The sequence below is a fragment of the Crocodylus porosus genome, unplaced genomic scaffold (assembly GCF_001723895.1).
Source record: "Crocodylus porosus isolate Cpor-Errol unplaced genomic scaffold, CroPor_comp1, whole genome shotgun sequence".
Classification (NCBI taxonomy): domain Eukaryota; kingdom Metazoa; phylum Chordata; order Crocodylia; family Crocodylidae; genus Crocodylus; species Crocodylus porosus.
The window spans coordinates 1765483-1789276 of NW_017728924.1; the positions used below are offsets into that span (position 1 = coordinate 1765483).

General features: G+C 43.5%; 1 protein-coding gene across 4 annotated transcripts in view; it reads right to left on the reverse strand.

The window, feature by feature from the left end:
- GRIA3 (glutamate ionotropic receptor AMPA type subunit 3) overlaps nt 1-23794 on the reverse strand; it is a 217077-nt gene that overhangs the window by 61977 nt on the left and 131306 nt on the right. For all 4 annotated transcript variants that reach the window (XM_019540185.1, XM_019540183.1, XM_019540186.1 and 1 more), the window contains exons 7-11: nt 21851-22018; nt 15916-16020; nt 11914-12021; nt 10484-10690; nt 44-420 (exon numbers count right to left, since the gene is read on the reverse strand). In XM_019540185.1, coding sequence (XP_019395730.1) covers nt 44-420; nt 10484-10690; nt 11914-12021; nt 15916-16020; nt 21851-22018 — 965 coding nt within the window. The remainder of the gene's footprint in view (nt 1-43; nt 421-10483; nt 10691-11913; nt 12022-15915; nt 16021-21850; nt 22019-23794) is intronic.

The window sequence follows — 23794 nt, forward strand, 5'->3', positions numbered from 1 at the left end:
GACCATAAAATGCAAAAAGGTGATGGAGTGATATGGAACAAACCTTGGAGAAATATCGCATCCTTGCTGCATAAAGGCACCCAGGGAAAACCAAAGGCTGTTAAATATTCCAAACTCATTTGGAGGGTCAGGAGGGTTCTGAGGGTCACGTGGCTCTTCATTGTTGTCTTCCAAATGCCATTCATAAGGACTGAATCTGCTGACTAGGAAAAGAACTACGCTGACTCCAATATAAGCAAAGACTATACACATCCAAATTTCATAAGCCAAAGGATCCAGAAAGGAGAATACTCCAGGCTTAGATTTCTGAGGCTTCTTGATCATGATGGAGATGCCCAGGCTCATAAAAGGCTTTGAAAAGTCTATGACTTCTTCTCGTACAAGTGTTATGGTGAGTGGGGCAACGGCTATATCTGCTCTCTGAAAAGACAGAACATATTGAGATGAGTTACATAGCAGTCACACATATTTGCAATCTGCAGTCTCAAACCAGATCACATAATAAAGGAGAAGAAGAACCAATGTGCTAAAAGTCTTTGCAAATTGCCTATACTTTGCTGTTGTTAAAATGACTTAATTTTCCATCACCGACAAAATATTATGTATACCTCTCTCCGAGGGGTCCAGTAAGGAGGGACGCTTCTATCTTATGCACATTTGTTTTTCTATGCAATTAAGATGGGTGAAGGATAAACACAATAATTTGGACAATGAAATTATAGCTATTTCTACACTTCCTGCAAATAAGGAGGTCTATGTAATACGATCTTAATATAATCTTCACAGAGAATGTACATTAAGGTCTAGAACAGCCCTAAACTGTCTTTAAACTAAAATCAAAACCTGTGATTCAAGGGAATGATTTGGTGGATTGAAATCTCACGGAGATTATTTTGATGAGGGCCTTTTTGATCCCCTTTCTCTTCCACAAGTTGTGTGATGATATTTTCTTGTGTTTCAGGCGAGGATGATATTAACAATAACAGGATGTGGGTGATCCACTGATGTTCACTTTGTCACAGGCTTAAGTGTATTGCTGGTCACTAGTACCCGTCTTTACACACAAGTCCATCACTTATGGTATCTAGCTGGTATGATTTATAGCTGCAGTAACCTGAATGCCTCTAAGTGCAGGTGGGTTAGTAAAAGACCTGCAAGAAAAAGGACTGGGCCTTTTAAAAAAGTAGTTAAACCCCACAGGTTTTGAGAATTTATGTTGCATTTTTCTTAAAAAGGCTACTTGGCAACATATACTTATTTTTAACCTTTGGTATCATTTCAAGACTGTCTAGCAATTGATAAATATTGACATTATTTAATCAGCTGATGAAATCTCAATGATAATGAAGAATTTCTGAAGCGTCTAACAAGCAGCGTGCAAGAACAGTTTAGATGATCAGTCTCTAAAACACTGTGCACTGTGGCAGTCAGATTTCTGTTTCCAGCTGTGAAGTAACTATCTTTGCCCAATGAAAGCTGCTTCAGTTGAAGTTGAGAGTAGCAGTTGATAGGAAAGGTTAATAAGAGCTGATTAAAATCAGTGCCATAAAAGAAGTGAATATTGCCTTTATTTAAATCTGATAGTGATGTTCATTTCAGCACTTGATTTACTGCTCATGTTAGAGAGGGCCTTTTGGAAGTTTAATAAGTGTAGAAGAAGAAGCAGACTGTACAGCTAGTCACAATGACACGGCCTGTTTACCTGCCAGTACAACTGCAAAATCAAGTATATAGGATGTTCTCTAGATAGCTTTCATTAACATTAAAATTGATTTCCCTGGTTATGTCTATGTGAAGACTGCTGTACTGGGCCCGGCATAGGCCTGATTATCTCAGCTTTCAACATGAGCAAGCTATATTGCTCATATAGCAAAACACCCCACATTGGTTCAATGTGTTGTATTACTGGGTACATGCACAACGGCACTGGTTTGAATAAGCAAACAAGCAGCCTTACCAATTTTGTAGATGCAAGTAAGGAAGATCTTTGAAAAAACTGGTCCTTTACATATATTCTTAGAAGACTTTCATGTGTGCTACACATGTCGACTTGCACACTTGAAAGATTACTCTTCATTCAGGAAGAACATCCACAACTGACCTTTGGTCACTTGTTAGTCCAACATCTAATTTGAAGTGGCTCAAATTAAAAAATGGAGAACGAAATTTGCTTCTTGGAGGCCAGGCATGTATTGCAAATATGGTTCAGGTATATGGACATTCAAAACACAGTTCATGTACATGATGGTGCAACTTTTATGGGGGCAATTTAGCTAAGAATCCAGTAAAGAAATTTAGTAAAGTCAGTACATATATAGGTGACACAGTACATATGTGTCATTATGATGAAGCAGTAAGCATCCATGGCTTGATTGGGAGATGAACTGCAGTAAAGGGATCAAGTGCAGAAACATTTTGGTATGCTTGAGGAATATTACTCTTTGCTACATCTGTAAAGGGAAGGATTGATTACCTAGAGTGATATTTCAGGATTTTTCGAGACGATAAGGCTGCTGTTCTGTTTTGTGCTGACAGCAGAGTTTTTGAAGGCTAAAATGTTGCGTGGACTATATCACTACCTTATTTATATTGAGGAACCTGTTAGAATCCACGTGCCAGCAATTTATTTTAAATGAAGTTATTTTGACCTTAATCGTCTGTCACTGAGAGGAAGGCTTGGTTTTACTTTTAATTGATGTAAATCAAAGTGAAGTATTACAGAATAATTTCAGACATGAGTTACCACTATTTATATCTGTCACATATTTTGTGGGCAGCATCCATGTTTTTCAATGAATTTTAAGTACTTTTCTCTGCTAATATTGATTCTGGAGGTCAAATTGAATGCTAAAACCAAAGCAACCCCTCCAATTAAATAAACACATAACAAAACATACCTCTCTTCCACCCACTCCCCACAAATGGAGGAGCAAATGTTAAAAGAGGAAACAATTGTGATATAATATAAAAATACAAAATCCTTGCACAACTCTAAAAGAGTAAGAGGTCTGATCCTGATCATAATTACACTGGTGAATGATGAAGTGAGGCCAATGTTTGTTTACTTACTTAGGTTTAAAAATAATTAAAAAGATGCTTATCCAAATCTCTAGGGTGCCCTAGCACATCATTAATAATTACAGAACTATAGTGAATTTCTCTCGTGATTACAGATGTGGATAGGCTCAGCCCATTACAACTGAGCCAGATTTAAATTAACCACAAACAAACCCTCCCCAGTGAAGAAGCTGAAGGGTTTCTAAAACAACTAGCCTTGCTAATCTACGGGAAATGTTCATGATTAATGGGGCTTCAGGCATCTTCTTTATTGCTCGCTGCTTCTGAGCCGAGCAAAAGAAAACCTTATGAATTTCTGCAAGGCTTGCTGTGTCTCTACCTGCTCATGCGGACGGGCGGGGGAAGCAGAGGAAATAAATGTACAGACTGCCGACCACAGGAAGGCTTCCTACTCAGTTAGACAGATGAGAGCTAACTTGGTGGTGGAGGAGCAGCTAAGTCTCTTGAGTGACAGGGGAAAATACCACATACAGATGTCCTTCCATATGGGAGAAGTAAAGCAGCACAGAAGGGTATATAAGACACTCCTTTTGCCCTAGCTCAAGATGGGGTTGGGAGACTGGAGATAATCACAAGCCTGGAGATAAATCCCAGTACCAGGTTTGGGCAGCAGAGACAGACCTAGCATGAATATATGGACAGGGGATTAGGAACCTCATTCCTGCCTTTACATATTTTTGTTTGTTGCTGTCTGCAGGCCTGGTAACGTCTTTGCCAGTGCTTTGCTTTTCAAGGTGCAGGACTGAACTTCACCACTTTGCAAGACCTTTGTCTGAGCTGGGAAATGGTCCAAAACGCAGACTGCATTCAAGATGTAATCTGAGTGTCCCTCGACTCCTATGTAAAGAGTAGAGGGACACTACACCAGGTGTTTACCAAGTGATTTCCACTGGGAAACAAAACCCCAGCTGCCTCTTGAAGTGTTGACTGAGGATACAATGGAAACAATAGAAGATAATACTGGGGAATCATGCAGTGCTTGTGATTAAAACTTAACCTTTGCCAATGTACAGTGCTATTTGAGATGCCATGATTTCTCCATACAGAGAGAATAAGCAACCACAGCTGGTGTCTATGTAAGATGTGTGCCAGCAAAGGTTGACATTTGAATGGCATATCCCCTATCCAGGGATAAGATAATATCAACACAAGGGGGAAATCTGTGGTTTTTAATACATAAGCTGACTTTTGTTTACAAACATGTTAAAATCTTAATGTATATAAGGCAAGTTGAAGGCTTAGTGCGTATTAGCTGGATGAGGAAAGCCCGATTATTAACATGTGTTAGAACTGTTTGGACTATCACTTGACTTGTCTACACTCCTGTTAGATGACATTTCGCTAAGAGGCATTAGTGAACACTGAAAACATGCCTCTTCCTCTAGGGGAGGTATGAAGTGTTCATTAATTCAAGCCCCACACTACCCCTGTCAGATAGGGAAGTACTATCATCTCTGTTTCACAACAAGAGAGACCAAGACAGAGGGAAACAAAGGGACACAAGTTAGGGAGCAGACTTAGGAGGAGATTTTGGTTCAATTCCTTCAATTGCTCCTTTTCCACCCAGAACATAACAGCTGCAGATCCTGCTCCTGAGAGCACGAGATAATTAAGCACAAGAGGCCAGAACCATGTGAAGCAAAACATATTTAATTGCCAGTGGTAACTCTGTTTAGTCCAGTGAAGTATACAGGCTTGCCGAGTCCTACATACTGCTAGGGAGAAGGTGCAGCTCCTGCTCTTCCTTCTTCCTCCTTTTTACAGCATGTTACCTTTTGAAAGAGTTTATAAAGCCCCTTTTGTTAAGGGAGGACGTATGGGAGTCCTAGGGCTTGGATTCCTTTTTTTTGGGTATTCATAATGAAGAAATGTGTACAACCTGCTGTTAATGATGTGAAAACCAGATCAGGCCCAGGGAGGGGAAGATTTCCCTGGCTGAGCAGTAAAGAAAGAACAGCAGCATACTTTAAAAAAAGAAGAGAAGAAATACAAGCTGGTAGAAAGAGACTTACTCCAGATAAAGAAGAAGAGCCATTGTCTAGCCCTCAAAGGCTGGTAGGTATAAAGCCCCGAGTGACAGTATCTACTGTGAGCACTCAGTGAGAGGTACAGTTGCTAATTAGCAGAAGTCCAGGGGATGTCATTAGTGGATGGATCACTGCAGTAGTGTGACTGAGGTGGGGGGGGGCACGACTGGGGTAAAAATAGCTGCCTCAGGCATCCTAGAGTAGCCTGGGTCACTGGAGGAGTCTTGCTTTGGTGGCTTGCTCTGCTTGTCAGAAAGACAGCGGGGCTAGGAGAGGGCTCGGCACTGTCTCCACCCAGGCGGTACCTCTGGGCTGCAGTAGGAGTGGGGCAGGATACTCAGAGGCCAGAAATGCCTATGTTTATGTAGGGTGTGAATGGGAACAGGTGTCAGGACCTGTTGCAACCTATTTTGGTGCCTTCTTCACAAGGACTCTAGAATAGATGTTAATACACAGTCTTCCTACACGGCCCTCACCATGCCGGTGCACAGCCAGATTCTCCAGTACGGCCTGATGCTTCTGCCCCATCCTGCCAATGCAAAGGGACCAGGAAGTGGCCAGATCCAGCCAACGGAGGAGGGACTTCCCATATGGCACCAGGCAGGCAGGGAGAAAATCTGCTAGAGGTCATTGGCTGTCTCCCATGGGGACTGCTGGTAAGTAAGTTAGATAAGAACATACCATTGGCTACTGTGGTTTCTGCTGGGGTCACGGCTGACACATGGACCCTGCGGAGCACTTCTGAGTCCTCTTTCCGGTTCTCTGGCCCCTGATACATGTTATAGTATGCAATTAAGCAGAGAATCACGCACTAAATATACCAGCTGCGTGTGCAAAGTAATTATCACTTAATAAAAAAGACTGTCCAGCTATAAAACCAGCCAAGCAGCTATAACATTACTGCTTGAAAATGTGTAACTACTTTATAGCTGGTTTTTATTTAGCTCTAGTCTGAACATGTAGCAGGACCCTGGGAGTGGAAATGCAGCACAGCAAGAATCTTCTCCTTCATTTAAGACAGAACGTGTAAAACTGTGGATAACCTGGAAATCTAGATTTTTAGTTACAAGAATGTAGTTCCAGAATCTCCCGGCCACTACCCAGAATCCTTTGTTCCCCTAAGGGTCTGTAAAAGAACAAGGAGTTTTCTGTCTCCTCTCCAGGCAGCCCATGGTGTCCCAAAAGAGGCAGAAAGAGGTGAGAGAGAGAGAGCCAGCAAGAAAGAAAGAGCAAAAACTAAGCATCAATTAATTTTAATTAGATTTTTAGCATAGGAATGTCAGCCCCTGCTTTTTCTACTACCGTCCTTAAAGCAGCACTGAGAAAAGGACTGTCTGAAGTTGGTATGGAATAGGATTTGCATAACGCCTCCTCAGCTGTGAAGACAGGTGCTGACAAACTTGTCAGGTAGCTGGATAGGACCGGCACAGGGCAGGGGTACCATGAAGTAATGCACCTACAGCAGCTTAGTTGCACAACAAATCAAACCTCCACACCGATACAGGCATTTCAAAAGCAATCCTCCTTTCATCTGCCCAAAATAGAAGCTGGAGGAGCCAAATGCCACCATCATTTCCCAGAGGAGGCTCCTGGGGGCATCTGGGGAGACCGATGCTTTTAGTTGCATAATAGGGCTTTAAACCCACAGGAAAGAGGAGAGCCATCAGAAAACTGACACTGCCGTTCCTCATGATTAGCACTTCTATAGCACTTCTCATCTTCAAGCACACTCCTGAGCCAGGCCCCTCTGCGTGCAGCTGGCAGGGTGCAGCCCCTTTCCACAGACGGGAGAAGAGACGCGTTCTCCGGGAAGGCAGCAGAGGACTGCCGGCGTGGGAGGTGGAGGAGCTGCCTGGAGAAGACAGTGCCAGGTGGGCTCTCCAAGGCCCGCCGATAAAGCACTACCCTGGCAGAGCTGAGCAAGTGCTAGGCTGGCTCTGCAGGCCAACCTCAGGAGACACTATAGAGGACAGTCCGGTTGTCCTCTGTCCTCTACTGATACGAAACCAGATGCCTTTATGTCTTCTATTTTTCTCTTCAAGAGCCTTCATGAGAAAAATCTTCAAGAGAAAAATAGAGGACATAAAGGCGTCAGGTTTCGTATCAATAGAGGACAGAGGAGCAGAAAACCGGACTGTCCTCTATGATGGCCGCCCTAGGAGACGCACAGGGCCTCTGGATAACCGAGTGTAGCAGCTAAGTCAGATTCAGATAAGCAAGCCATGGCTGCATCAGAATAAGGAAATTGCTGTCCTTTTCCAAAAGGCACTGGGGGAAAAAAATGGTTTTCAGTCGGTTGTTGACTAGAAACGTACACCCTTGCAAAGCTGGTTCCTAAATACAAAGAAATGAACCTCTCAGTAAGAAACAAAAGGCAGCTGTACGGGCAGGTTTTTGATTTTCTCACAGAGCAGTATCAGCGTCTGTGGTGCTCACAAAACTGCTCTTCTCCCTGTGGGGAAAGATTTGTGAATACGTAAAGCACCTGGGGCTTGAAGCAACATGAAACAGGCATGGCCCTCGGGGCTGCTCCAGTCCCAGAAGGATGCAGCTGAGCACTCTACATCAAACCAGCTTATCCAAGGAAAGGTTGGCTTAAACTTGACTGTTTCTTCCTCAAGAGCTGCACTTTGGGGCCAGACTGCAGAGCTCCCGGACGCATGCCCAGGATTCAGAGGCATCTTCCACTGTCCAGAAGCTGCAGAAGCTAATTTATTTGGACCAAGTCCCTAAGGAAATGACATAGTTCATGCCACACTCTCCTTGCCCCTGTGAGATCAGTCATGGTCTGTGACTAAAGAATTAGGAATTTAGTTTTCTCTTTGTCATTTGCCTTTCCCTTGGGCACAGGATGGATTTTTAAAAAACGAGCGTGCCTGTTTTAAGAGCTGCTATGGACTTAGACGTCTCAGGCAGTTGTAAATGACCCCATTACAAGTAGCACTCTTGAGGTTCCTTGAACAGGACAGAGTTTAGGATGTTGTTGCTACGTAATAATACTTTTCACAGAGCCTTTTCCTTCCTTAGATGGTCTCAAAGTGCTTTCCTCTGTGGGGACAGGTAATTCCAATTTTATAAGCGGTAGAAATGTAGGCACACAGATTGGATGACTTAGCGCTCCAGTTAGGGGAGCGTGGAGACGGAACTAAGGATTCTTGATATCTAATTCTCTTCCCAAAATCTGCCATATCACAAAATCATAGTTGATAATGCATAAACAGATAAAAGCTGAATAGGAAATGCACAGGCAGGCACAGGAAATCACAAGTTTAGCCTAAGAATCCTTTAGAAACCACTTTCTAACTTACATTTTGCAACAGAAAAACTGTATCATATGGTATGATATATCACAATGGGTGTGTTTACACATGCAATTAATGCGACTGAATATACTCAGGCTCGATTTGAGCCAGAGTATATTCAGTCGCATTAACTGAGCCAGAGTATACTAATCCTGAGTCAGAGTATAGTAATTGAGCCAGAGTATACTAATCCTGACGTTATGGTCTAATGCTCAGTAAAGCACACGTGTAGACCTGCCCAGTGACATTTTTCTCTGACTTTTACAAACAATATATTCCAAAAGGAGGAATAGAGGTAGAAGCCAGAAATATTCATTCCTGTTCTGATAGCCTAGTAAAAAATAACTTTATTAAAAAGAAACTTTAAAAAGGTCTTACAAGAAATAAAAAATAAAATCATGTAATGTGCAATGGAAGAAGTAATCAAAGATGAAATATCAACTTACAAAATCTTCTGTCTACAAAGCTAAGCATTTCCAGGCCTGAATTATCTGTGTACTGTTTCACCATTCCAAAAGCCTTTTTTTAAAAATACAGTGGTAATAAAACAGTAGTTACTTGGTGCCTTTTTAATCTCTTACACAAAGTGAAACATAAAAATAGAAGCACAACTAATTAGACAGACTGGTGAACGGGAGATATCTAAAACGAACGCCACAGTTATGGAAAGAAAGAGCTTTTTGTGAAGGTGACACTTTCACAGCATGGCTGGTAATAGGCCTGTTTTTTACAGTATGCCTCGGTGAAAAGGCACAACATGCCTTTAGGGCAATTCGGACCTGATTCTATACACATTGGGGTCATCTACACATGTGCTTTACTGCGGAGTTGACTAATTAGCTCTGCAGTGAAGTGTCACTGTCTACACGTGAGCTTGTATTAAACTGCAGTGAGTTAATTAACTCCACCATAGGATAGTACTGCCCGACACAAGCACAAACCAAGGCAGAGTTATTTATCCTGTTGCAACACACGTGCAGATGGTGACCGGAGCTAGCTGGAGCACAAGGGTGTTGCATACAGTGCGGGAGCTGCCTGCCGCCTAGCCCCACACTGAAGCACCTTCATGCCCCAGCCAGCTCCTCTGGAGCATGTTGAGCTGGGGCAGAGCAGCTCCAGGCTGGCAGACTGACCTCCCAGGTCCCTTGCCAGCTGAGGCTGCTCCGCCTTGGCTCAATGTGCTGTGGTCCCAGGCACACATGTAACTGCTGTGCCCAGGAGCAATAAACTCTGGTGCGAACTGTGCTGGAGTTTATTCAGCCATGCTAACTGCACATGTAGATGTGGCCAGTGAAACCAAAAGTACAACTTCCATCAACCTCCGTGTTGCAAGATCAGCCCATTAATCACACTCCAGTGATGTTTATAGTTTTCTACGGACCTAAATGGGACAGAACTGAGCCCCAGAGCACCATCAGAGACAAGCATGATCACTACCTCCTGAAGCTCCAGCTCTGTACCATCTTATTGTGTGGGCACGGTGTGAACTTCCCCTTCCCCTGTTTTGTGAAAGCTGCCCCTGCTGCTGATGTTACCTTGTGCAGTTGTAGGGATCCAAGGAGTATGAGGACCCACTCCTGCCTTACATGTGCACAGATTAGTGGAAGAAGCCTTTGGTATCTCCTACTCACACTTATGTACTTCATTGGGCCAGGCACAATAAATCCTCTAGCACCTGTTTTTTATTAAAGATTATAGGGAGGAGACTGAAGTGGCTCTCACCCTGCAAGCAGAAAGTGGGGTCTAGCTTGGATCAGCATATGAAGGCTGTTAGCTCATAACAAAGCCAGGAGAACAGAAAAGGTCTTGCTATATTTAAGAAAGTAAAATCTGCCAAATGCCATTTCTCACCATTCCCATGTAATCCTCATTGGAGGCTGGCAGGGAAAAAAAGACATTTTCCCTGCAATGAAAGCCAAACCTTTGGGGTGTAGACCACATCAAGGGGACTGCAAAGAAATCGCTAGAATTTTTAACATTGGATTTAAACAGGAATTCTTTATTTTGCAGTTTATTAACTTTGTGTATCATTTTTCTTTAAAAAGAACATTAAAATGAATGTGAAAGAAAACTTACCCCATAGACCAGCTCACCCACCATGCCATTCCAAATCTTAGTTTCAGGGTCCCTAGCTCCATATTTCCCATCTCCAACAATTGACAGTTTGTATTTTATTCCAACATGTTTTGCTATTTCAAAAGCTAAGTCTACACAATATCCTTCATATCTGTCATTCCCTTCTAGTTGTTCATGGTTTTTCTTATACATTACATATGGTGATTCCTTTGAAACAAAAGCAAAGATCAAAAATCTATGGATATAAAATATGCTTTTCAAACATACAAAATGAGAGCTGTTATAAGCATTTCTTTACTGGCAAATATCTACAGCATTTTCTGCTTTTGTGTGGTAACTAGAACGTTTCTGAAATCAGACTCACGTATACTTTAAACTTTAACGTGCAGCTTAAAAATCTTTAGTAAAGAGATTAAATTTATGAATGGCTCCACCCAGCAAAACGTAAGCAACTGCCTTTAATCATGGGGTACTCCCACCAAAGGCAATGGGACTACCCCTTTGAGTAAATTTAAACCTGTTTGCATGATTAAGACTAAGTCTTTAGTAGATCAAAGACAGCAACATGGTAAAATTATGTAACACTTAACTCTTCTAGCTTAGACATAACCCACTTCTGGTCCCATTAGAGTTAACTGCAAATCTCCCATTTGATTTCAATGGTGCAAGATGGAGCCATAAGGCAGGTGTTTTCGAAGAGACTTAAAGAGGCTTGTCAGGTGCTCTGCTCACCTCCGTTGCTGAGCACCAAACTGCCTCAGATGTCTTTGAAAAACCTGCCTGAAATGCTGAGTACGTCTCACAAATCATACAAAAGAACAATACTTTCAGAAAGCTCCTAACACTGGCTCATGCTTCATACAAGTGTAATGTGATAAAGGACACACATAACCCATACTACAGAACACATGAGCAACAGGCTTTAGAACTGGTACATGCGACATGGGCTGTAATATATAATAAGACCATCCCTCTCCAGTAATTGCACAAGCATTGGATAGCTTTAATATCTCTTTTTATAGCATTTCCAATGCACTATGGGCCAGATTGTGCCATTCTTACTCAGTCAATGGAGTCTTGCCTGAGTGAGGGCTGCAAGATTTGGTCCGATAGCAGGAAGGCCAGATCCTGCAATCACTGACACACACAAGTTCCTTTACTCACGCGAGGAGTTCCATTGAGCTCAAGTGACCGGGCGGCAAGAAAGCACAATGTTGAGTTCAATGGGACTCCTCCCGTGAGCAAATTCACTCATGCATAAAATGCTTGCAGGATCAGGCCCTCAGTGCATCTCTGGAGGTTACTGAACTTCCCAGTCACTTGAAGTCATATAGCATTCAACATTGTGCTTTCTGGTGAGGCATTCAATAGATCTCAGAGCCGTATGCCCTATTACCCCAAAACAAACAGGCCAAGAACATACAACTTACCAAGATGGTAGTGACAACTATAGTTCTGTTCTCCACAGAAGAAGTGTCGTTAGACATTAGCTGGTCCACAGCTGGCACAAAGCGTTCATATTCATTCCAATAACCAGCCTGTAAAAGCAGAGAGTATTACCTTGTTAGGTGTTGTAATGACATTGACCCATGAATCTGATGCCTACTCAGAGCTGCCCTTTTAACATTAAAACGTGATTTGACTCAGGATTTCTTCAAGATGAAAAAAAAATGAATATTAATTAAGAGCTTTTCTTGGACCTTGTACATATTTAATCTATTTGTGAGGCTTGGTTCACAGAACATTTCCTGGCCGGCACTGGAATGAGGTGCCTTTATGGTGAATTGCCTTAAAAACACGGTGTTCCCATCAAGTTGCAGAACTATTTACATGCAAAATATATGGGAAAATAAATGTTTCATATATATAATTATACAACATATCTTGTCATGATAGCCATGGAATAGATGGCCAAATTTCTGCAACCACGGAATATACCACGGACAAGAGAATAAACTGTGGGACAATTAAATAAAATACCTTATTTTGTAGCCTGGACTGTCTCACTCTACCCTTACCCTATGATGGAGTGACAGCTCTGCTCTTACCCCTACATTTCAGCCTCAACTACTACTAATACATCAAATCCAAGCAGCTGTGAACAACGATTATTCAAAACAAAACAGCATCCCTCAAATAAAACTGGAAACAAAAAGATAAGCTACCATAAATGTGGTTCAAGTCAGCTCACAGTCCCTTAACATCCCAGGATGCTTTGCACCTCCCTCACAAACCCACCCTGTCAGGGTGGGCGGGCTAGTCTTGACCTAAGCTGTCTGCTCCAGTCTAGCAGGGATGTGCGCTAGTGCTCCACAGCTTCTGGCCTGAGCCACTGCAGGCATGTGGCTACATTTCCAGAATCAAAAGTGAATGTCTGTTCACTTGCTTATCGGTTCAATCTACGCAGCTTAGACTAACCTGTGAAGATTAAATCGATTCAGATTGGGGTGTTTTGACTGTCTGTATTTAGCCATGGTGCAATTAAAGCCAAGAAGAAGACAGTTTGGGTACTGACAATGGGCAAATATTTGTGCACTAGCCCTTGCTTGGGTATGTGCTACCATGGCTACTGACCTACCTATTTTAATGCTCGCTCCAGTCAGTGAGGACAGGCAGGCTGCTTACAGCTGCTAAAAAACCAAACCAAACCAAAACAAAACAAAACTGCACTTTACCAGAAGAAGCAGCACATTAATTCAACCTGGCTCTGCAGCATCTGTATACAGCGGGCACTTCAGCAGGGCTTTCTGACACTTTTATCTAATAGTTGATTGATTCAGCTATTAGATAAAAGTGCCCAAAAAAGCTCTGTTAATGCACCCCATCTTTACAGATGGTGGGAGAGCCGGGTGGAGCTAACATGCTGCCCCTTTTGGGCATGCACGGGGCTCAGCATGGGAGCACGCTGAGTTTAAAGTAAAACATCATATTTTGGGTTTCTTTAACATCTATAAGTGGCCACAGTGATTGCAGTGTGGACATACCCTCAGGAAAGTTCCTCTTATTCAAAGATACTTAAATGCTTAATGAGCAGGGATCCTGGTTTTCTCTGTTTTAAAAACTGCAAATTCTCTGATAAAAATTGCAAATTCTCCAATTACAAAACCCCAAATCCACATTTTTCTGTGATTCACATGAAATGCTGCAATATATGTGTGTGTGTGTGTGTATCAGTAGAACACAATGTTTTATTGCTATATTTACAATTTTAAAGCAATTTGGAAGTCTATCAGTGCCTACATCACTATAATAAAATACATTCTAAATACCTATACATTTTGGTATTTAATTTTAAGTTTTTTATCATGAAAAAATCAGAGCTCCCCCTGCCCCCTTCACTCACCAGGATATGGGTCCAACTGCGGCTATCTCTCTGACCCCCCCCGCCCCGCTTTGTGGTGCTGAGCAGACCTGAAATGCCAGTGCCCTGCCCATGCCATTGCCCTTCACTCCCCACTCACAGCTTTCTGGCCCTGCTGGTGCCCCACAGTCCTTTAGGTCCTGCTGTTGCCCCTCACTCTCCATTCACAGCCCCATGCCAGCCCTACCAGAGGATTATGGGCCAGGGACCCAGGTCCACAGTCCCCTGGTGCCTGGGTCCTGGCTGCCACCAATAGGAGGCGGTGGCTGCTGTGGCTAGAGCAGCATGCAGAGCCCAGTTCCTCTTGCCCCACGGGCGACACTGCTGAAGTGGAGCTTGTGCAGGGGGCAGATGCCAGCTGGCAGCTGCAGGCTCAGGGCTCCCCACCTTGCTGCTCTCCCCCCAGGTGCCTCCATGGCTCAGAGGTCAGGACCCGGTGCCACAGGGCAGAGTGGGGCAGGGAGCTCGGTGCTGCCATCAGGAGTCCCACAATGACTGCCATGGTTAGGTGCCCCCTGTCCTCCCATCAGCAGTGTGTGGGGGAGCACAACTCCATGCTCCCACCCCCACTGCTGCCGGGTGGGTAGGGGGTGCCTTGCCATGGCAGCACAGGGCTCCCAGCTGTCCCACTCTGCCCTGCTGCGCTGAGTCCTGCCAGCTGAGCCACGGAGGCCCAGCGGGGAGGGCAGCAGAGTGGGGAGCCCCAAGCCTGCAGCATACAGCCTACATCCACCCCCCATGCAAAAACCATGAGCCCCCCATGTCTCCACCAGGAGTGCATGCAGTGGTGGTGAGCCAGCCCCCCCGCCACCCCCAGACGAGCTCTCCATGGCTCCATCCCACACCCCAGCTGGGCCCATGGTGGCACATTCCCACCCCAGACCCAGACCTCAAGCCCCAGGCCCCAAGTACCACATGCACATGGCGCCCCCTGCCTATCTGCCCTCCTCATAATCCCCCCAGCCTCTTGCAGTCTGGAACTCCGCCAGCCTGCAAGGGGAAACCTGCCATTTCCCATGTTTTTCTCCTCAAAATTAGAAAATCCACATTTTCCCGCAGCGAATGGAAAACCAGGATCCTTGCTAATGAAGAAGATGGGAGTCTAGTGGGATTTTCCAAAGGGGCTTTGTAAGTCTGATGCCTGATTCACATTGAAATAGATGGGATTTAGGTGCCTAACCTAGTTAGGTGCTTCTGGGTGCATCTATAGAAGACACTATGTTGCACAGCAATGAGCTACCCTGACGTAGCCTGTCGCTACTGTGGCGTAGTGTCAGTGGGCACGAACCATGATGCTGATGCTACTGAGCAGTAGCTCATTCCTACTGTGCAGTAGCCTTGGGAATGACTTGTGTGATACCAGGACTACACAATAATGGCAATTACTGCATAGTCATTTACTACTTGCTTAAGTACTAAAGCAAGTACTTAAGCACGTACTAAGTGACTGGGCAGTAACAACTGCACAGTCTGGCGCATGTGTAGATGCACCCTCTGTGAGTCCCATGAAGCACTTACTCTAGGTGCCAATTACCTTTGGAAATCATGTCTAAGCCACTTCTGAAAATTGAATTTAGGCCTCTATGTCACTTAGGAACTTCTGCATATTTTCCTTAGGACATGAGATAATGGTCTTGTGAAAAGTCATGTCCTGATTGAAAATCATACACTGCTTTACTTTATTTATAAGAAGTTTCTATAATATATTAGCTCCAACTTCTCTACTGCTTTGAGGTCTTTTATGGAAGGAAAGGAGGAGATGAAGAAAAAATTAGGTAAGGGGATGGAAGAAATCAGAACTGGGATGTGGCAGTACGGCTTTGAACTTGAAGATAAGAAGTGTGAAGTTGATATAGAAGCCACTGATTTAAGAAGGTGATGTGGTCAGAATAAATACAGTTTTAATGGAAGAAGACTCCTCCAGTAGGGAAGGAGAGAAATAAATAGAATTCAAGAGAATCTATCAGGATATACACTTTCAAAACAGCTGTATAATACTTTTTGAGCTTAAAAAATGTTGGAATAAATAGTTTCAGGAAATCAGGCCGCAATATGTATATGGAGAACTTACTTTCCGAGATCCAGCAGCTTTCATTTCATATACATCAATTGTATAATTTGTTCTACGCCCATAGGTGTCAAACTGGATGTTTCCAGTCATTCCTTGTACTTGTACCTGATGGGGAAAATAGAGCATTATCGGTATTATTAACTTCGTAATGTCCTGAAGGAACTTAGTAACTCTGATTATTTCCAGTTGTACCAGCACCATGTCTAGGTTCCTAATTGCAGCTAATTATACAAACTTTCCCCAGTTTCCCCAGTTTTAATGGTATCCATCATTCTTCAATGCCAGCGTGCTACTGAACAGCCAGTACCTTTCGCTGTGAATCAGTGATAATGTAATATGTTTATTAAATGTAAGACTCAGTTCTACCCTGCTTATTCACAATGGGTGGGATTCAACCCTGTGGAAAGGGCCAACACAAGGTATGTGGATAAATGCCACGTACATCCTGACAATAAGACACAAGCGGTGCACACTGCATAAGCCCTGTACTATGGGCCAGATCTGAAATTCTCATTCCTATGGAGTAGTGCTTTATTCCAGGACTATCCTTACTGAATGAAGTGCCCTGTGTGAATAACAGTGGGAGAACTATGTCTACAGCTCATGAGGAGTTTTGGGCTCTATCTGGATGGATGGTGCTATATAAGTACAAGTCATTATCATTACTAAGTCACATTAATCATGTTGTGGGAAAGTATGAGGTACTTTGTTTCAAAAGGAGAAAAAAAGTCTGTCTCGTTTCCCCTAGTACGAAAGGATGAGCTACTTCAATTCATCACTTCTCGATACTGACAAGCTGTCAACGCCGGGAGGAGAGGTAACAGGCTGAAACTTCAGTAGGGATAATTTATATTAAATATTAGAGAAATTTTATTATAAGAGTTGGGCTATGGAAGAATCTGCTAGGGCAATCAGGCTCTGGAGTCATAGTCTCTGGAGATGTTCAAGGTTGGCCACTGATCTGTCAAGGATGGTTTAGCCATGATGCAATCAATCTTGTCATGCTGAATGGGGAGGGGCTACATAATCAAGTAAAAGATCCCTTGGCCCCAAACTGGGCCATATTCAAAGGGGCTGTATCAGGCATGTAAATCATACAGCTGCAAGGGGGTGCAAGTCTGTGCTAGGGTGATTTATGAGTTGAGGGGCTGGAGGAAGATATAAATTGTACCATCTCTGCCTTGCTGAGGTTCCTCTTGACTTAGCTCTTATTCTGAACTTTCTGAACTTTGACCGCAAATATAGAAGCTGTAGATACAGGTTTCCCTTGCTTTATGCAGGTTCTGTATGTGTGAATTCGCTCTTATGCGATGACCCTTTTTATACCAAAAATTCATTATATGCGAGGTAAGTTCACTCTTATGCAATCGCTGTGGTGGAAGCCCGCAGTCAGCTGCTTGGTGCAGTGCATTGTGGGAGTGACATGCACCAAAATATAGTCTCCTGTGTGGCTCCGTATGCCTCGCTCGTTGTCCGCGACACATGTTTCTGTAGCTGCCATCCCCATTATGATAGTGCCCTGTGGTTGTGTGTAGTGTCTGCTGGTGGCGAGTACCAAAACTCTTGTAAACGTGGTAGGAATGGGTCTGGGGGTCAGTACGGGCGAGGGTCTTGGAACATATCTCCATTTGTTACATTGTAACCTGGGTTCTCCTTATGTAAACTCAAGTTATGCGCCGTTTTCCAGGAACACGTGTACAGCATAAAGCAAGGGAAACCTGTATCCTGATTCACCTGGCTATCCCTAATTAACATGTGCTTTACTTGAAGCATGTGCTAATCAGGTGGTGTTCAACTTTACTGTCTGGTGGGTTGGATGGGCAGTGCCTGGTTTGCCCATGGACTGGATCTGGCCAGTGGTCCCAATCCAGTGCCCAGTGTGGTCACTGTGGGGCCCCGTCTGGCTGTGCAGGGTTGGGGGGTAGCCCAGCCTCAACTGAGCCCCGTGGGGGGAACAGGGGCTTGACTCAGTCCCAACCTGGCCCTGTGGAGGAGGGGGCCTTGGTTCAACCCTGATCCAGCTGTGGGGGTCAGGGCATAGCCTAGCTCTGATCCAGTCACTTGGGGTTTGGCACTTCGGCAGTGGGAGAGGGTGGTGGTATTAATTGCTGCTGCTCCCACACTGCCAAATTTCCTGACCTGTGTGGAGTTTGCAGATCAGATACCATGGCTCCATGGGCTGCTTCTTGCCCATGGGCCAGAGGTTGAGTACCTCCGTGCTAGTCCTTTTGATTTACACTGGACCTTAGTTTTCTTGAGTCAGGAACAATGTGAATGCATTTTAAGTTTAAGAATACATTATACTTAATATTGGCTCCAAATAATGATGCTCTAGCTCCAGAGCAGTTGTTTAATTTATAGGGATTAAACAGTGCTTGATATCATGTCCTTGGAAGCAAGGAACTATGGTCTGTGTTTTATAACAACATATTTGAAGGCAAAATAACATTCTGGTAGCTACTGAGACATGGTCTTGAGAAACAGATGCATGTAACAGCTCATGAATTCAAATTTGTTTTTTTTGTTTTTTATACTTCAGTGGGAATGAAGGATGTCCAGCATATTACAGGATCAAGCTTTATTATAGATAAGAGGGAGATAAACAGAGACATTGAATGCTTTTATGATCAGGAAGTGTGGAGGCAATCACAAATGAAGTGATTATTTATACTTGTCCAGGTCACTTATCCACTAATCAGACACTTTGGGGTCAGATACAGATAAGGAAATATGGACTTGCTTAGTTTTACAATGATGCAGAGATGCAGAATCAGGCAACATTATCATCTGGAATTGGATCATACTCCTGGATGAGTTATTTTGAGGACGTTCTTAGCTGCTTCCTGGCCTGAGTGGGTCAGACACATTATTAAGTAAGAGTCATAAGCTTCTTGAACCAAAGGTAAGCAACTTTTGCCTAAAGAAGAAGAGAAAGAACACACCAAACTGTCTGTGCTCTGGTAGGCATCATGGGCATGTAATGATCTTGCACTAGATTGGTTGTAGGAAACAACTGACAGTCATGTGCAAAACTTGTTTAGTTATGTTCAATATTTAAATATAATAGGATGAAATTAACTCAATAATCTGTGTTTGCAGCAGGCTTAAATTCAGCGCTCTCTGGTTTTGGATTTTTGGCTTTTTCCAGGCAACTTTTGGGTTTTTTTAAACTTCCCCCACAGGGTGTCTCATGGCATTGTCTGTTCCAGTTTGAGTCTTGCTGATGTGGATAGTTTTTGTCTTGTTTGAAGGAGTTTTAGGTTTGATTTGTAATTAAATTCTAACCAGCACTACAAATCCTTTAGCAGTTGCGAAGGTTGAATGTAATTAACTTCTCTTCAAGAGTACGTAACACTCCATAAGTGAAACCTCAGTCAGGACATTTGTTAGAAAAATGAAATAAATGACAAAGGGAGACTTCTGACAAGGAGGAAGTGAACCACAGCTTTTGTACTCTCGCAGATCAGGAGAGGGAATAACTCTTTTGATCTAATCCCACCAATTTGGCAAATTTGAAAAAAAGCAGTATTTAAAAGCTGAGTGCCCAAAGTCTTATTTAGGGAAATTTTTTAAACAAAGGTCAGCTGGATTCTGATTTTGCTTCCCCAGTCTTACTTCCCCATGCTCACCTTTCTTACTCCCATTGAGCTCATCCTAATACATAGTGGTCCAAGTCAGCACACATGCAGCTGGGCCCTAGGTTTTTCACCTGTGTTCATGAAGATGTTACCTGACACTTCCTGTTTTCACTCACTTTTATGACTTTAAAAATCAGCCCAATACAAAAGGGAACAAAGTTAACCAAAAGCAAAGGGATTTAATTGATATTTAATCTGGTAGTGTAACTGGTGGGGGGGAGGGAAGCAAAAGGAGTCATTGCCATAGCGGCAGCTGATCACACTACCACAACTGGTAAGGCAGGAGCAGATGCTACTCTGGGCACAGAGCTGTGCTGCACCGGATCAAATCACATTAAAATAGGTTAGTGCACTTTTTCTAGTACTTCACAATGGAGGGTGCCTATACACAAGCATGGAGACTGCTCTGCTGGAATTAACTGCAGTGTGTCGGAGCAGACTCGATTAAAGGTGTTCGAACGAAAGCTTATTGTACGTTGAATGTGCTCCAGTTCAAGCACCCCTGCTGCCATTTTTAAGTGCAGGGGTGCTGATACACAAGACATGGCAGCCCTTTAATTAGAGAGACTCTTGGAGCCACTCTAAATAAAGTGCCATCTCCCACTCCCTACCCTCAGAGCACATGTAAAAGTCCCTGGAGGTACTAGATGTAATGCGTATTACCTAAAGTGCATTAATGAATGTGTAGATGTGCTGAGATCAAACTGTTTACCTGGTTCTGTTTTGTTTTGGGTTGCATTATCAGCTTTCATCTGGCCTCAAAATACCCATACAATGCTTTTAATACAGAGGCATTTGCAGAGCTGTTAGCGAACATTGTATTGGGCACCATGAAGCATCGGGTAAACATTACAATTAGTACCCAGTTGCTTGTTTTGTATTTCTGTGAGCCCCGGATGCTAGAGGGCAAATTTCTGGCCAAAAGGACAATGGCAGGCATGTAGTACTGCATAGTGTGAACACATCATTGCTACCCTCTAATAGACGGCATTTCAGACCTCTTGTGTTTGTCACTAGCCTTTTTAAAGGCATGGCTGCAGTTGTCCGCTTCAGTAGCAAGACTTTGTGCTTATGCAGAATAAGTAGGTGAGCTCTACCCAATTTGGCAACCAAAAAGTCTTTGCAACTGTATCTGTTGTAAAGTTACATTGGCGTATATAGAGGTAGCTCATGACCAGGGATCCTGGTTTTCTCTGATAAAAAACCACAAATTCTCTGAACCCCCCCACCACATCTGCAATTAAAATGAAATGCCACTATATATATAGATACCAACTGAACACAATGTTTTATTGATATATTTACAATTTTAAAGCAATGTGCAAGCCTACCACTGCCTCGATCACTATAATAAAATAAATTCTAAGTACCTATACACTTTGGTATTTGATTTTGGCTTTTTTATCGTGGGAAATCAGAGCTTTCCCTGCCCCCTTAGCTCACCAGAATGCAGGTCCAGGCACCTCACTCCCAAGCCACAGTCCCCCAGTCCTGCCAATGCGCCTCACTCTCCACCCACATCCCTGTGGGCTTTGCTGATGTCCCTCACTCCCCACCCACAGCCCCCCCACCCACAACCCCCTGCCCCCCAAGCCCTGCCAGAGGGGGTCCCTAGCTACTAGGGCTTTAGGACCAAGGACCAAAGTCTGCAACCTCCTGCCCCCTGCAACAATGCCTGAGCGCTTGCTGCCACCCATTGAGAGTGTGCAGTGGTGGGGAGCCAGGAGCCAGACTCCCCTCCCAGCAGATGAGCCACTGCGGCCCCGTCTGTTCTGCGCTGGGGCCTTGCAGCTGCGCATTCTGGCCCTGTGCCCCAAGCCCCACACACCACCTGCACTGGGCAGCAGCCCCTGCCCCAGCCCTGCCCAACTCCCTCCCTCCCTCCCCGCCCTGACTTACCTGCGGGACCTGCTGTCCAGGCTGCCCAGTGGCCACGAGCATGTACATGCACATGGCACCCCCTGCCTGACCGCCCTCCTCCCGTTCCCCCCAGCTGCTTGCAGGCTGGAGCTCTGCCAGGCTGCAGAGAGCTCTTTGCAAAACTGCAACATCCCCATGCTTCTCTATTAAAATGAGAAATCTGTGTTTTTCTCAAGCAAAAGGGGAAATTCGTGTTTTTTCCCCACTTTTCTGTAGGAAACAGAAAACCCGGATCACTGCTCATGACAGTTACATCCTTAACCATGTCCTTGGAGATGCTGCTCAAGAGATAAACAGAGTGCTGTTGCAGTTTTCAAAGCTGTACATTTTAAAAATGCAATACATGCATTCAATAGCTTAGGCATGTTTGCCCTTACCATTTTCAGTGCTCGTTCTATATCGATTCCTTGGCTCCAGGGTACGGCAGGGTTTGCTAGGCAGTCTCCAGCACTGCCTCTCCTGGAGACATCAACACGCTGCCTTCGGAGGTAGCGAAAAGCCTCTGCTATTACTAGGATTGCATCATGGGTCAGTGCAGATGTATACTAAAATTGACACAAATAAAATATTGTGACAAACTGTACTCTGACATTGCCGCAGGTTTATCAGGTCCATTCTTTCTCTTTGCTAAAAGGTTTCCAGAGCAACTGCCCCCTTCCCCCTGCCACAGATCCTGTGTGTTATTTAATGATTGCATCTATTTCAAGTACCAAAAAAAAAAAAAAATGTTCTCATTTCCTACAGCATATAACAAGAACATCAAGCTTATCTTTATGTAAGGTAATGAATTGATTTAATTGTAGAGCTGCTTCTTTAAATGGAGACCCAGAATGCAAAGCTGGGCCATGTTGTACCAGCAGTAATGTAAAATCCTATGTGGTTTTGCTCTGAAAACAAGATGGTCAAGACAAGCAGCTGTGAGTCATAGGTAACATTAATCAGTCCTGATATTTCTGATTAGCAAACTTCTGTGGCCAGCAATAAACTGGTTGATTTTTCTGAGCAAAAAAATCCCTCACATTTCTGCTTTCTGCTATTGTACAAAACGGCAGTCATTACTTGGGAAGGGACTGCATTAAGTTTATAGACAATGGATGTAGTCTACCAAAAAGATTACCACTGTATAGTGCCGGTAACACTTTCATATCACAGGCCACAAGCATCACTAGATGGTGCTTTTACATTTATTTTATATTTCCTAGATCATGACTAAACTCTCCTCTGCTAGATACTGCCCCACTCCCTGGAATATTTTAGCTGTGCACTGTCAATAGGCCTAAGATTTGGAGCTATCTTGTGTACTCAGGATTGAAATGCCACTGAAATATATAGATCCCTAATATTATCATAAAAATTCAACTGCTCAACAATCTATGGGGTCTGATTTTAAAAAACTCCTGCAATCAGCTCCCTCATATATCTGTGGTGTTTGTATGTAAGTGAAATATTGTATGTTTATAGGAGAGAGAAATATTGGATTTCCAGAAGGAATCTAGTGCTTGTGATTCCCCCCAAACCTTCCTCTGGAACGACCGTGAAAACAGCCACGTGTTGCCCAGGCACTGGTTGGAAAGATGGAAATCTAGACTTCAAATACATTTTCAGCAGCTCTTCTGCAGGATTTCAGTAACTCCTACTGACTTCAATGGCAGTTATTTCCATTCTACAGGAGTCTGTGGAACTGCTGATGCCCACCGCTTAGTACAATGTGTTTGATCTTTTTGGGGGAAATCATTGTTGCAATAAGAACCATTAAAACCTCTGGTGACCCATGCAAAAACAAGGTTTTCTATGCACACAGATCCAGAGAAACACACCTGATAAACAAAGCAGCAAAAGTGTCAGGGAGAAGATTTGTGCCAGACGTTCCTCCCAAGTTTTTAATTACAGCAGCTTATAAACACTTGACTGCCTTGTCCTTTTAATAGTGAGATCTTGAAGATACTGCCAGAATCTGGATGCAACTCTTCTTTCAGTCCCTGTCCACCTTATTTTTGATTCTCTCCTGTGGTTTCAGTATTGCAATGGTCTCCTTCTCTCTCTTTTTAATAAATTAGCAAATATTACATGGCATATTCCACTCAACAATGCAGAACCAGATAATATTTTTAAAAGATTTTTTTCAAAACAGTCTCATAATGCCTGTCCAAACTAGCACTACAGAAATCTTACATGATGATAATTTTTTCAGTAGAATGCATCAATTGTCAGTAACTTTAATGTAGTCCCTTCCGAGTCATGCCAAGAGAGCTATCTAATTTTCTACTTTATTCAAACTCTACTTACAAATGCATGAGCATGAAAAGAAAAAGAGAGAAAGA